The sequence below is a fragment of the Coenobita brevimanus genome, chromosome 29 (genome assembly GCF_032717465.1).
Source record: "Coenobita brevimanus isolate Jiangsu-jjx chromosome 29, ASM3271746v2, whole genome shotgun sequence".
Lineage (NCBI taxonomy): Eukaryota > Metazoa > Arthropoda > Malacostraca > Decapoda > Coenobitidae > Coenobita > Coenobita brevimanus.
In genome coordinates, this window is record NC_136982.1 from 9,114,524 (window position 1) to 9,129,862 (window position 15,339).

At 42.0% G+C, this 15,339-nt stretch overlaps 1 protein-coding gene across 1 annotated transcript in view; it reads left to right on the top strand.

Moving 5' to 3' along the window:
• LOC145394919 (advanced glycosylation end product-specific receptor-like) overlaps positions 1-14,729 on the top strand; it is a 263,707-nt gene extending 248,978 nt beyond the window's left edge. Inside the window, exons 7-8 of the mRNA XM_080268669.1 lie at positions 13,886-14,035; positions 14,716-14,729. Coding sequence (XP_080124795.1) covers positions 13,886-14,035; positions 14,716-14,729 — 164 coding nt within the window. The remainder of the gene's footprint in view (positions 1-13,885; positions 14,036-14,715) is intronic.
• Positions 14,730-15,339: the final 610 nt, after the last annotated feature.

The window sequence follows — 15,339 nt, forward strand, 5'->3', positions numbered from 1 at the left end:
TTTCAAGTACACAAAATTGCCTGGTGTTGGCTTGGATGTGCAGTAATACCCAGGGTGTCCAGTAGATTTTTTCTTCTTTTAGTTATTTCGAGTTGGACAATTGCACTAAGATAAAGAAAATTATGCAGTGCTTGCTGGAACAATGAAATTGTAGATGCATTATTAACCCCTTCGTACACAATGACGCGTCTATCATCATTAGGGTCTGGCTGCGACAATACATATTGACGATCTGTCTGTTTATCAGATGATTTTTCATGTGTAAAATACAGGTTTCTCTCTTCACTCTACATATTGACTATGTTGGCATCATTAAAGCATAAAAACTTTCGTAAAAGAAAAAGTTTTCGGCCAATCAGCGTCATTTTTGGAGGTGTCATAGCTTCCCTGCTCCTCATCAAAAGTAACGAATTGGCAACTGTGGCTCCCGATACCAGCAAGAGAGCGGACAGGTTTTTCAGTACCAAATGAGCTGTGAGTGGGCAAGGTACTGCGCGGTTCTCTCTTTAAGTTTCCACTCTTACCCCCGTCCCAGCTGTGCAACATATTTCACTCTACCAGTAGTGCTTGTGTATAGTGTTTGGGCACTGTTGTGATTAGATTTGGTGTTTGCAATAGGGAATTTGATGTGTGTGAAGCATTCCTGGTGGTTATAAGCCATTGGCCCAATGATGATTGTGCTACTGTTTCTAATCATTTACACTGCCTCTAGCCTTTGCCAATGTGAGTACTCAGCTATAACAAATAGTGACAGTGAATCATGTGAATATAGTGTGCATATCTAATGTACAACGAATTGGTGAAATACGTGCAGTAGCTTCGAGGAAGGCAGGAAACTGCCCTACAGTCACAACACAGCATGGGTACACTGTAGTTTTTTGCATTTTTCTCGAAAGCTATGAGGCCAAGGATCACCATTGTGGGCTCACATGAAAGCTAGTGAAATTCTGCATAGGATGATAAAATACAAACATAACAGTGGCGAGATAAGAATTTCACTTGATCTCCCAGAATAAAAAAAAATCTGTTGTCTGTCAGAAATGGGTTTTACTTTTTCGCTTATTACTCAAACACCATACCTCGTATCAAACTAGGACCCCTGGCATTCGATAGCTAATAAAGTTCTATTTCCAATGTTGGTATAACATGTAGAGATTGATAAGTAAACATTCGACTTATGATGTTGGGATGTGAGATGTATGCTCCTGGCTGTTTTTTTACATGGCCTTTTTTTGTGTTTTTCTTGCTTATCTTGTAGAACAAACATCGGCGAATAGGAATATGTGGGCTTTGTGGCAAAATAAATGTTTGGATGGTGGAAATAAGCTGAGATTACACATTTTTGGAGCACGTGGCAGGCTGGGGGGGAGTGGAGAAAAGCTGGCGCGTCCCAGAAAACTTAATAACTTATCCGAGTGTGAAAGAGTTAATAAGGAAAGGGTCAGGGACAATTGGCTATTAACCTTTCAGTACTGTGACGGCTGTTTATACTTTATTACTTTATTCTCGTCAACTCAACACTATTTTCTTTAGCTAATGGGAGATCTCTTGTAGTGAAAGTGTTAACTAAGGCTGTAACCAATTCCTCCAGTTCCATAAAGCTCTCACTGGTTGAGTAATATTTCAAGAATAACCATCATGGTACCGAAGTACTGAATGACCCTGAGCCACTTAGTGTTGGTGACTTGTCACATTTATGCCTTTAAACTTATTCTTGTTATCTCCAGACTAGTTTAGTCTGCTCAGAAGAGACTCTTGGAATTGGCTATGATAGATATTATTAACCCCTTGTCTAACTTTTTATTTATGATGTCTCCAGACGGTGCACTTGGTAGGCTAGTGCAGAGTTTTGCTGACGTCTGTGAGCGTTGTGCCCTGAGAGTTAATGTAGAGAAGAGTAAAGTGATAGGTATTGAGAGAGAAGGTGACTCCCAGTGCGATGTCACAGTGAATGGAGAGAGACTGGAAATGGTGAGAGAGTTCAAATACTTGGCAATAGTGATGTAAAAGAGAGGAAAATGTGCAAAAGATGTTGAAGGTAATGTGACACAAGGAAGAAAAGTAGCTGGTGGAATGAAGGCCTTGATAAGAAACAGAGACTTGAGTGTTGCAGCTGCACGAGGCTTACATGAGGGAATGTTAGTGCCAACTTTAACATATGGGTGTGAGACTGTGGTGTGGCATGAAAATGAAAAATCAAGAGTAACAGCAGTGGAGATGGGACTGCTGAGAAATGTATGTGGAGTACAGAGGGTGGATAGGATACGAAATTATATGATTCGTGAAAGGTGTGGAGGGAGGAAGTCGGTGGACACCAGAATCGAAGAGAGTGTCCTGAGATGGTATGGTCATGTGGAAAGAATTGATAACAATATTGTGGTTAAAAAGGTATACCTGAGCGAATTTGAAGGAGGGAGGAGGCGAGGTAGGCCAAGGGGAAGGTGGAGAGATATGGTGGATGAGTGCTTGAGGAATAGAGGTTTGGAAGTCGGTGAGGCTAGGTAACTGACAAGAGATCGAGCTGTCTGGATGAATGTTGAGAGAAGTGCATGATCAGGGATTTTGGCACCCCTTGTGAGCCAGCAGCGTCTGGACTGACTCAGTCGGATACGTTTGTGTGAAGCTGCAGAATGTGGTGAATGTTTTTGGCATACCCGGTACAGCCAGGATTCCGGGGGCTTGAATGATGAGTGAATGGGAGTGTGGCCTATTTGGATAGGGCAAGTTTGTGCTGTCTGGACATTTTACTCCTCACCCTGCCCTTGGGTGAGAAAGGAGGTCCGGATGATGATGATGATGATGAACTGATTAGGTTAGATGTAGTTCTCATTGATTCCTTCACTTCTACAGATCCTTCCTAAGTTGGTTGGAACCGTCTGGAGGTGCCTGGAAAAATATAATATAAAACCTCATGGTAGTGAAGTGGTAAATAAACCTTAGAGTAAGCGTAAATGCTTTACGTTGCATCGTTGCAAGAGCGTAGTAACCCCTTCAGCCACAGCACCCATTTTCCATTTCATTTTTGCCACCAACTGACGATTTAAATCAGCTAAGGTGAAATCTTTCGTATTGGAAGGGTTAACATAGTATTCATCAACCCCAACTGCTAGAGTTTCCTGTGTCGGATTGTCTCTCTGACATTTCCAGTTCAGTAACATATTGGGTAGTATTCCAAGTGGCCTTCGAGAATTAGTAGCACATCATCCTTAGCAAGCTAATTAACATTTTACACCACAGTCGGTATCTGCCTTTATTCCAGTGATGCCAATGCCAAGTGTTACTATATTAAAATAGCATTAACATTTAGAAGAATGTTGAGGTGCAGTATGCAAAATTAATCGCAAAGGAAGTGATGCTAAGAAACTTCCAGTGCCAGCTAGAATGCAGCCCCTGAACTGAAGAAAATCGTCTGGTGCAGCAATAATGAAATACAAAACACATGGTTGTGCACAAATAGTAACTGATCGTAAATTATGTCTCTTTGTCTCTCACAGCCCTCCAATTCCGTAAAGTCTATCCCAACGTCAGCTGAATATAGCAAGGATGAAATGAAATGTTGTCGTCATAGTGAAGTGGTTCATGATTCCGACCAACAGAGGTGGTGATTAATGTAGCAAACCCGCATTAAGCTTTCTTATATATTTTTTTTCTCTCGGTTAATGGCACTTTTGAATTAAGTACCCTTTATCTATCTATCTGTCTCTCTATCTATACATCTATCTGTCTGTCTGTCTATCAGTCTTTATGTATCTGTCTATCTATCTGTCTCTTTGTCTGTCTGTTTACCTCTGATTGTCTACCTATCTTTCCATCCCTCTCTACATTTCTATCGACTTACTCTAATGGCAGTTACTCAGGATGGTGATCATGAGGTATCTTTTTATCAGTCTTTTACTTCATGCATCTTCACGTCTTCTTTAGTTCAATGTCTTCCTGCCACTTCCTTCCATCCCTGCCCTTTTCATCCCTTTCTCGTTTCCAGTCAGGTGGCACAGGCCCATTTTTTATCAAAACCTCGCAGCGTCTGCTTAAAGTAATATCTTTGCATTTTTCAGTACTCTTGACCATGCAGTTAAAGAATCTATCGGGTGTAATGACCCCGCTTGGCCGCCGAAACTAAGTTTTGAACCATACCACATAGAACCATTATTTTGTTGTCTAGGGTAGGGTTTGGAGGGTCAAGGAATCCATTTCTATTGTTCAAATAACTGTTTGATCACCCTTATGTTTAGATTCAAAGAAGCTACCTCATATGGCCACCAAAATTAGTAAAATTTGGCAGAAATTAAAGGTGTACTATATAGACTCTCGATTTTGAACACACAGGGCCAAGAACAACTTGAAATGCTTCAGTCTTCATTGCCTGAAAGTTTCTACACCACTATCAAAGGGCAGGTTGTAACCTTCTCTGCGAAGAAGGCCATCAAAGTTAGTGAGATGACAGTCATTGACCAGGAGGTGATCTTTGCCAGTGTGATTGGACTGATGGTGAGCCAGCAAGAGCTTGACCTCAGTGAGGTGCTTGGCTGTGAACTTGCAGCATACCCTCCTTCCATGCTCCACCCTGATGGAATTATGGGGATTGCCACTGGGAAAGCATGTCTGAAGAAAATTTTTACAGTCGAAACATCTAGCAGGGTATGGGGACAGCCCTCTGCCATTGTGATTGATATCTCTGCTGTGCTGTGGACAATTCATTGGCCCACAAAGGTACTGTCCTCACCTTTGTCAATTCATTCAGCATATGGGTTGCAAACCACCTTGACAATGCAATGCCTACGTTCATTTGGTACTAGGCAGGTACTATGATTACACCACTAAGAGCAGTACATGAACAGCTTGTGCAGGCAAGGCAGCCCTTACCTGAGTTAAGAGATTGAGGATAAATACTCCCTTCCCACCAAGAGATGCTGTACAGAATTGTGCAACCAACAAGGTACAATTGAACCACCTTTCATGGGAGCTCATAATGAATGACCAAGAATACCTCGACAACAAGACAACTGACAACCGCCTATTTGTTTCAGGAGTAGAACCACTGCCAACTATGGTCCATAGAGGGAGAAAGAAAGCAGAGCTTCAGCTGTAATCGAACCATGAGGAGACCCACATAAGACTCGTCATGCAAGCCCTCTGAAGTTGTGAAACGGAGGAGGTTTGTGTCTGTGCCATCTCAGATGATACGGATGTGTTTGCACTACTCTGTTACTGTTACCATATGTATGGTTCCTGATGATGCAACCACCTGTCCAAGGTAGGGTTTGTGTTGACATTCCTGCAACAGTCAGGAAACATTCTACTCTCATCCCGCAAGTCCTGGCAATACACATTATCAGTGGCTGTGATACAGTAGCAGCTAGTTGTGGCATTGGCGAGTCAAAAGCTATTGCACATTAAAGAACGGGTTTGTTGTGGACTCCACTGGTGTGATTGATGCCCCTTGGGATGATGTGGAGAAGGAGGCAACCAGGTTCATGGTTGCTGCATGTGGTGGATTAAGTACAACCATGAGTAAGTGCCGTCGGTGGTTGTGGGCATAAAAAAAAAACAGCTAATTCCTCCAGTGCACCAAAACTCTGTTCACTGGTGCCAACCACGGAGGCATTAATGCAAAATGCAAAACGAGCACACTTCCAAGTCACGCAGTGGCATTTTGCACTGGTCTCAGAACCTCCACCACTTGATATATGGCTGGAAAGCCGATGACATCATCAAGTCACTCTCTCTAATTGCTGTACCAGAAGATGTTTGCCTGGCTCCAGATTATGTGCTCAAGCTTATTCGCTATGAAAGTGACTCGGAATTATCATGCAGATGGGGGAACTGTGGGTGCACGGGTTGCCAAATACCATGTACTGTACAGTGGACCATCATGTTTCACAAGTTCATTATTACCACTCCCACTGATGAAGAGGACGAAGAGGGAAGTGATCTGCAGGAGGCAGTTTAATTAAGGAATCATATTGAGAGTAGATTTCTGAAACTCCTGAAGTAGAATCATAGAATGTACTGTAGAATGTAGTCATACTGGTAGTTACTTGACCTTGTATAATTCTCAATGTTTCAAATTATTTCTAGTTTTACTTCTGCCTCCTTCTTATACAGGGTGTCCCGGGAGTTAAGTCAAAAACTTTGGGAAATGATAGAGGAGGGAATTCTAAGGAAAAAATGTTATATGAACATGTGTTCAAATCCCAACCATTACGGAGCTACAATTACTTATGCCCTTATGGGCGAATTATGAAGGAGACCATTTTCGCCCATAAGGTCATCAGTAATTGTAGCTCCATAACGGTTGAGATTTGGACACATGTTCATATAACATTTTTTGCTTAGAATTCTCTCCTCTATCATTTCCCAAAGTTTTTGACATAACTCCAGGGACACCCTGCATAATCTGAACTCAGCTGTAAAGTTAATCTATACAACTCAATGCTAATTTTTCTAGTAAGGTTCAACTTAGATGCTCCTCATGGGCCAAACTAACAGATGGTTCACAGGAAAGGGTTTGAGGAAGTCATCTTCAGAGCAGATCCTTAATATTTATTAAGTGGAATGATAGTCATATATTGAAATACTATATTAAATATATAGCTGCAGGGCTTTAGTGGACATCTGTGCCGGGAGGGGGTTCGTGGTAGCTAATATCCTCTTCAGGCACAAAATGATCCACATGGCGAGTGATGATAAGGGTGGGTGGTGAACTGAATGAACGAAAGGCAATGACTGATTATGTCTGTGTGGATGAAAGGATAAGAAGGTGTGTAACCCCCTCAGACACACTCACTCGATTCGCGTGACGTCGCCTTGTATTAGGTCTGGCACAGTCACTCGAATCGCGTGATTTAGGCACAAAAATATTTGACAGAAAAAAACTTATAGGCCGATTTGCGTGATTTTTGGGCGCGTCATAGGGTCGCCAAAGTTCTCTCGAGGTAAGTCATTGGCAACGCTGCTTTGCCTTATCTACCTCAGCCCGCTCCCTCCAACCTCAGTGTTTGTTGAGCAGTCAGGCGGTGGTGTTTGACAGCTCGTGGTTCCCTTTAAATCGTCCATAATTCTCCCCCTCTCGCCCGAGGCAAAGGCCCTATTGACTCAGTGAGATAATACATTGTATGTGAACATACAGTGACGTGACATTGTCGATGGAACATGCATATATGTATTGAAAAGCAATTCTGGCCCTTAGCAATCGTTGGGCCTTGGAGCCAGACGCATGGTCAGTGTAGCGGGGTTTCGCCACTTCGCCCCCCTGTAGGCCGTATGGCGTGAGTGGAAATACGTATATAAATGAAGCCAAGGCATAAATATATATTGTGTGAAACATACTGTTGATGGCTAGGTGAAATTATGGAGCCAGCAAGCGTTACGTATGGCATGAAACAGAGTGTTTTGGAGGGGCAAACCTGAAGTCGGGAGGGGAGAATTACCGGTGTTTTAGGGCTGGAATTATTGTGATTCTGATAGTGTAAATGCTATGTAATTGTATGAAATATACGTCAAACAAGCTGCGAGTTTCCGTGAACGAGTGTGGTGTGTGCTAAAAATAGCGTTGCCTCATACTCTCAGGGAGAAGCTGACTCACACACACACTACATAACTCCTCATCTTCAAATTCCTGGTCTAACTGGATCAACACCCCTGGAGGAAGTGAGTTCTGCAAATTTTGTTGATATATATAATAATCTATTACCATTACCTCTCCCACTTTCAGACAAATAACCATTTTCTCCTACAGATTACACATATGAAAGAAAGTAAATCTCCACAGCAGTAACTATAGAAGAGTTATGTTTATGTGTAGTAGGTTATAACAATAGAAAAACATCCATGGAAGATGTAACAGTCTGTACAGATAGGGGCAAAAAAAAGTTGGTAGCATAGTCTTCAGGCAGGTGTGCAAGGAAAAAACAGTGTGTGTAAAAGTTGGTAGCGATCGGAAGAGTAACCTCACTTTGTCGGCCAATTACTCGAAAACTATTAGACTTATCGATTTCCTGTTACAACCATCATCAATACCACTAAATTCTACGTAAGATCAATACCAGAATGTAAGCCTTTGGTAGCGTTTTGGGGGGTAAAAGGCGAGAGAAATGTTTTTGTTCCTAGCGGTTGTTGTGTGACAAGCGCTCGGAGTAATAACATCATTTTGTCGGCCAGTTACTCGAAAACTATTTGACTTATCGATTTTCTGTTACAACCATCATCAATACCACTAAATTCTACGTATAATCAATACCAAACTGTAAGCCTTTGGTAGCGTTTTGGGGGATAAAAGGCGAGGGAAATGTTTTTTTCCCTCGCGTTTGTTATCAGTGACATTCGCTCGGAGTAATAACCTCACTTTGTCGGCCAATTACTCGAAAACTATTAGACTTATCGATTTTCTGTTACAACCTTCATCAATACCACTAAATTCTACGTGTGATCAATACCAGAATGTAAGCCTTTGGTAGCGTTTTGGGGGGTAAAAGGCGAGTTTTTTTTTCTTTTTCCTCGCGTTTGTTATCAGTGACAAGCGCTCGGAGTACTAACCTCACTTTGTCGGCCAATTACTCGAAAACTATTAGACATCGATTTTCTGTAACAACCATGATCTATACCACTAAATTCTACGTATGATCAATACCAAAATGTAAGCATTATATTAGGTTTTGTGCGAGAAAAGGCGGTGGAAATGAGTGTCTCTTCCCGGCTGTTACCATTGAAAAATGCTCGTAGTATTACTCTCTGTTTCTCTGCTAATTACTCTGAAACTATTGGACGTATCGATTTCACGTTTGAACCATGATGAAGAGCAGGAAATTCTACAGATGTACAATTCATAAATATGTAATATTTCTGATAAGAATTCGTTGTTACGTAGACGGGAACATTGCGTACGCCTTGCGCCCATCACGAAAGTCAATCACGCACGGAGTGCCTAGTACTTTTTTTCGATTTACTCGAGAACTATGAGGCGTATGGGGTTTGTACGTCATAGTGGGAAAGCTGGATAATTGGGGCATATTACTATGTAATAAAAACATAAGGTGCCTGGGAAAACTTTGCTCTCAGAGGTCAGTGAAATTTTTCCGAAAATGGCTCTCAGTTTTTGGCCATTTTCTCGAAAAGTATACATCGTATCTCAACCGGATTGGTTTTGTTAGAAAGCTGATGAAATTCTCTATAAAAACGTATTAGATCATTTTCCTGTATGATGGAAAACATTCAAACGGCGATGTTGGGAAGTGAAAAAAGTTTACTCGACCATGCTTCCAGGGCTAATAACTTTTTTTGCTGGTGTTTTCCTGTGTTTTAGTCATGTTTATCAGATAGAACAAACATCGATGCATACCTGGAGATAGGTTTCATGGGAATACATGGATTTTTGGGTGGCGAAAATAAGGCAAGAATGTGTTTCATTCGCTCAAATTTGCCGCGCGCTTTGTAGTGAAAATTCCTGCACCAGAAAACTTACCGAAACTTACCGTGCGGGAAAGGGTGTGTAATGGATGCAAGAATATATAGAGGTTGGGGCAGTGGACTTTCGGACCACCACTTGTTGGTGGTCAGAATTAAAGTCCAAATAAAATGGAGAAATAGAAGACGGGAAGGGCAGGAGGAAGTAGTACATGCAAGGAGAGTGGAAAAGTTACAGGACGATGGAAGACAGGACAGAATATAAGAGGGGAGTGGAGGAACAATTGCATAAATATAGATTGGAGCAGATGGGGGACGTGGAAGGTGTGTGCAAGATATTCACAGAGGAAATTTGTGCAGCATGTGAGGTTTGTGTGGGATGAAGAGAAGACGAATGGGGGTGCAGGGAACATCATGGTGGACTGACGAGGTGGGAGAGGCAGTGGCACAAAAGAAGAAAGCATATAGTGAGAGGATGAGAAACAGAGGCGTGGAAGAAGTTGAGAGATGGAAGAGAGTTATATGTGGAGAGGAAAAGAGAGGTGAAGAGATTAGTAAGAGAAAGCAAGAAGAGCGTGGATGGGGAATTTGGAAGGAACTTGAGTATAAAGTGGAGAGAATGTAAGAAAATGTTCTGGAAAGAGGTATAGAAAGTTAGACAGGGTGCCAAAGAAATTTGCTGGGGAGTGAAAGATAAAAACGGTTTATTATTAGTAGAGAAGGGAGAAAAAGTGAGCAGATGGAAGTAACACTTTAAGGAATTGCTGAACATAAAGAATGAAAGTAATGCAAGCATAAGTGGCTGGGGAATGGCTGGGAGAAGGAGGGATGTGAGAAGAGAGGAAGAAATCAGTAGGATAGAATTTGTGGAAACAACAAAGAAAGTTAAAATGGGGAAAGCCCCAAGAATTGATGGAGTGTGTGGTGAAATCCTGAAGCATGGGGGAGAGATAGTAGTAGAATGGATGTGGAAGATGTGCAGATGGGCTTGGGAGGAAGGTAGAGTCCCGGAGGATTGGAATTCAGGTATAATTTTTCCCCTGTACAAAGGAAAAGGGGTAAAGGAAGTGTGTGGTGATCATAGGGGCATTTGTCTTCTTAGTGTAATAGGGAAAGTATATAGTAGGATATTTATTGACAGAGTTAGGGAAATAACAGAGGAATTACTGTAGCTGGAGAAGAACATGAAGGTTTTAGGAAAGGAAGAGGTTGTGTAGATCAGATATTCATTCATAGATTTTTAGTGGAAAAGTTTCTAGAGAAGGGAAAGAAGTTGTATGCGGACTTCATAGATTTGGAGAAAGCATATGACAGATGGATAGACAAGGATTGTGGAAATTATTAAGATTATATGGAGTAGATGGGAAGTTGGTGAATGCTATTAAGAGTACCGGTATGTAATAGGGTGCTAAGGCTGCAATGCGTGTGGATAGTGAACTGAATGAATCTTTCTATTCGAAGGCTGGATTAAAACAACGATGTGTCATGTCTCCATGGTTGTTCAATCTGTATATGGATGGAGTTATAAAAGAGATACAAGGTAGAGCAGTGGATGTTGGAGTGGCTCTAGTGAGGGAGGGCAGTGTTTGGAAACCACCTGTGCTGTTGTTTGCAGATGATACTGAGTTGTTGAGTGAAGACGAAGGGGAGCTGCAAGGGTTGGTGAATGAGTCTGGGAGAGTAAGAAACGGAATCTAAAGGTGAATGTAGGGAAGAGTAAAGTTATGGTCTTTGAGAGAAATGAAGTCAGTGAATGGATAGTGAGGCTTGATGAGGAGGAAATGGAATATGTGACTGTATTTAAGTACTTGGGTAGTGTGATGAGTAAGAAAGGAAGTTTAGAGGGGGAAGTGCTTGAAAGGGTGCAACAGGGAAGAAAGGTTGTTGGTTCCTTGAAAGCAGTGATAAGAAACAGGGAAGTAAGCATGGTAGTGAAAAAGCTACTACATGACAGTATTGTGATACCAACTTTAACTTATGGAAGTGAAGCTTGTACCTTGTTGGAGGGACAGAAGTCAAGAGTGAGAGCAATGGAAATGAGTTACTTGAGAGGAGCATGTGAAGTGACGTGGAGAGACAGACCAAGAAATGAAGAAGTGAAGGAGCTTTAAGATGTGGATGTGGTTGTGATAGGAAGCGTTAGGAGAAACACCGAGGTGGTTTGGGCATGTGGAGAGGATGGAGAGCGAGAGACTGACGAGGAGAATGTATGTGAATGAGGTGGAATGGGGGAGGGGAAGGACATGGACGAGATGGATTGAAGGAGTGGAAAGATATATGAGAGAGTTGGGTGTGAGCTGGGAGCATGGCAATGAAATGGCGGGGGAAAGGGCGACATGGAGGCGATTTGTTTGTGGCCACCCCTTACGGCATTAAGGCGTCTGGCAATAGATAGGTAGATAGATAGATTTCTATTCACTGTATATGAATGTAGCCAAACTACAGGCAGTTTTTAGTTGATCTTGCATGAATCTCTCTGTTTGCTACAATTTATTACTGTTTGTGTTTCTTACCTTATTCTTACGTAAGCTGTACTCAGCTATAAGGTAAAGCCATTCAGCTCAGTGATAATTTTCCTGTTAAGCTTTGATTTATGCATTTCTCGTGGTCTGGGTAGTTAAGCAAATATTTGAACATTAGAAATTGATTTCTTGACCCCCAAAATCCACTCTAGACACCAAAATAATGATTATAAGTCAAAATTCAAAAGCTAAAGCTAATAATGTGATCTGACGGTCATCTTGGCGGCCATTTTGAATTTTGAAATTGTCAAGCGTGGGTAGGCTACTCATTACATCCGATGGATTCTTGAACTACATGGTCTAGGGTACCGAAAAAATACAGAGAAATGATTGTTGCCAGACATTGCGAGATTTGACCCCTCTGCCACCGGACTATTCTCCTTTCTTCTTCCTCCACACCTGTACTTCTCCTGCCACATCCTTCCTTTTTCCTCCACATCCGTCCTTCTTCCTCCATATCCCTCCTTCTCCCTCCACATAGCTGTCTCTTACCACAACTTTCCTCCTTACCGACTGACTAATGATGCTAGTGAGCATAAGGAATATATCTTTATACTTATGTATTTGTCTATTTGGGCCTTTTAGTTTGCCGGCAGAGAGACGGGTTGTCGAGGAATTACCTGTCTACCTATCTGTCTATCAATATATCTATTTAACTATTTCCCAAGAGAGAGTGAGAGACAAAGGAGATGGGTGAGGTATTTATCTACTTGCATATTTATCCACCTATCTCCAGAGACAAGGGTTTGTGAGTGAAATATCTTCCTGCCTGTCTGACAACCTGCCTATTTATCTATGTACGCACATAGCCAGAGAGGGTATAAGTGACGTATCAAATCATCTGTTTACCTAGCTATGTACCCAGGGACACAGAGGAGGTATAATTGACATATTTATTTATCAATCTACCTAGCTATGTACCCAAAGAAACAGAGGCGATATGAATTATCTACCTACCTAACTACCTGTCTACCATATGTAACCACAGATGCAGGAGGAGTATGAGTGACGTGTTTAGTTACCTGTCTACTTACCTATGGACCCACTGAGACAGAGAGGGTATGACTGACGCATCTAGTTACCTGTCTACCTACTTATGTTCCCGCTGAGACAGACAGGGTATGACTGACGCATCTAGCTACCTGTATACCTATTTATTCTCTCCGACGAGGAGAGGATGTTTTCACCTCTGTTTGCTTGTTTGTGTGTTAGTTTGCCTGTTAGCAGGATTTCTCAAAAAAACTAAAAGATAGATTTGGACCAAATTTGGTAGATAGATAGCCCATGCCACTGGGAACAATCGGTTAACTTTTGGGACCGATCCGGATCGTATTGCAGTTTCTGGATCCGGAAAAAAAAAATGTGAAACCCTAATCAATAATGAGAAAATTTTACCTATTATGAAGAGTGGCTTGGAAATTACGTTGCCCTTGTCGGAGAGATGCGCTCCACTGAGTGCCCTTTTAATGTTCCCACTGAGACAGACAGGATATTACTGACGTGCACAGCTGCCCGTCTGCCTACAGTACCATGTGCCCACAGAGAGAGAGGGGGTATGAGTGACGTATCTAGCTCTCTTTCTATCAAAATATGTACCCAAAGAGATAAACGAGGGTATGAGTGCCGTATCTGGCTACCTGTCTACCTACCCATGTGCCCACAGAGACAGAGGGGGTCAGAGGGAGTATGAGTCCCTTTCTGTTAAAATATGTACCCACAGAGATGGAAGGGGGGGGTATGAGTGCCGTATGTGGCTACCTGTCTACCAACCCATGTATTCACCGAGACAAGGGGGGTATGAGTGACATATTTAGCTACCTGTGTACCTCTATACAGAATATGCCCACAAAGACAGAGGGGGTATGAGCGATGTTTCTATCTACCAGTGTAGCTATCTATGTACCCACAGAGACAGCGGAGGTATGAGTGACGTATCTAGCTACTTATCTATGTACCCACAGAGACAGAGGGAGGTGCTCGTGAGGTGTCGTCGTCAGGGGGGTGGCTGAATCTGACTCGGGCAGTGCCTGAAGACAGGGGCTGGTACAAGTGTGCCACCACGCACCCCTTTGGACATTTCGCATCACACTCCGTCTTTATCAACGTACTGGGTCAGTATATTATCATCTGGTGGTGTTGTCTTACCTTTGTTGTGTTGCTTTGCCAATCAACATACTCGGTTAGTATAGTGTTATTGATGGTGATGTGTTACCTTTGGTGTGTTGCTTTGTCCATCAGTGTACTTGGTCAGTATATTATCATTTAGTGGTACTGTGTTACTCTTATTTTGTTCTTTTGTCCTTTTTTTTATGCCTCCCATATGTTCTCATGCCTTTGTAGTTCATGTAATCCTTTCTCACGCATCACATTCCATTTTTATCAACGTCCTCGGTGCGCTTATAATCACTGGAGTGTTGTTTTGATCGGTTTCTGTTGTTGTTTCATTATGTTTCTGTGGTGTTGCCATGTCTTCGTTGTCATGCCTTCCTTTTCATGCCTTTATTGTGGTGTCGTATCCTTTTGTCTTGTCGTTGTATTGCTACTGATGTGTTGTTATGCCTTGCTTATGTTATGTTGCCTTTGTTGCCGTGTTGTATTGTTTGCATTGTGTTTCGGTACCTTTGCTGTTGTTGAACTGTTGTGTTCTGATGTGTCCCTTGTTATACTGCTATGCTGCGTTGCTTTTGTTTTGTCACGCGGCATTCTTTTGAGCGGTATTCTTGATGGTATAGGAAACTTCGCATCATCTCTTCCTTAGCGACATATTTAACCTGTGGATTGAGAGCCACAGCTCAGGCTGGTTAGCATGGCGTTGCGAGCACGGCTCAGACTGTGCTGGCTGTCCATCACCGTTAACTACTCCACCCCTACTCAAACTTACGCATGGCGCTACACAAAGATGGAGAGAGAGAGAGATTTTTTTTTTTACAAGATGATGCCCTGGATGTTTATCTTCAAGTTTATAATAAACAAAAACTACAAAAAATATATATATATTTTTTTTCGTTTTTTGCACATCACGGAGTGGGATAAAAAAAGGTAAGTGTGCAGTCCACGGGTTAACACATTGCACCTTCACTTTATATTCTTTGATATTTATATATTTCTAATGCCGACACAGTTTCCATCAGTAACATTCACGCGGATATTCAAGTGCATCGAGCAGACTCAGTCGCTAAGGAAGTGTTACAACATCTCTAGGTCCACTTAGAATATGGTGGTTTATGATCATCATTGTCTTTGTTCAGTATATAATTGTTGTGTTGTTGTACCGTCTGTGTTGTTTTCTCTGGCTAGTTTATTATTACTGAGTTATGCTTTCTGTGTTGTATTGTCTGACCAGTAGGCTATTTTATTACTGTGTTGTTGTACCTTCTGTGTTTTCTTCTTTGGTCAGTCTATTATTACTGTGTTG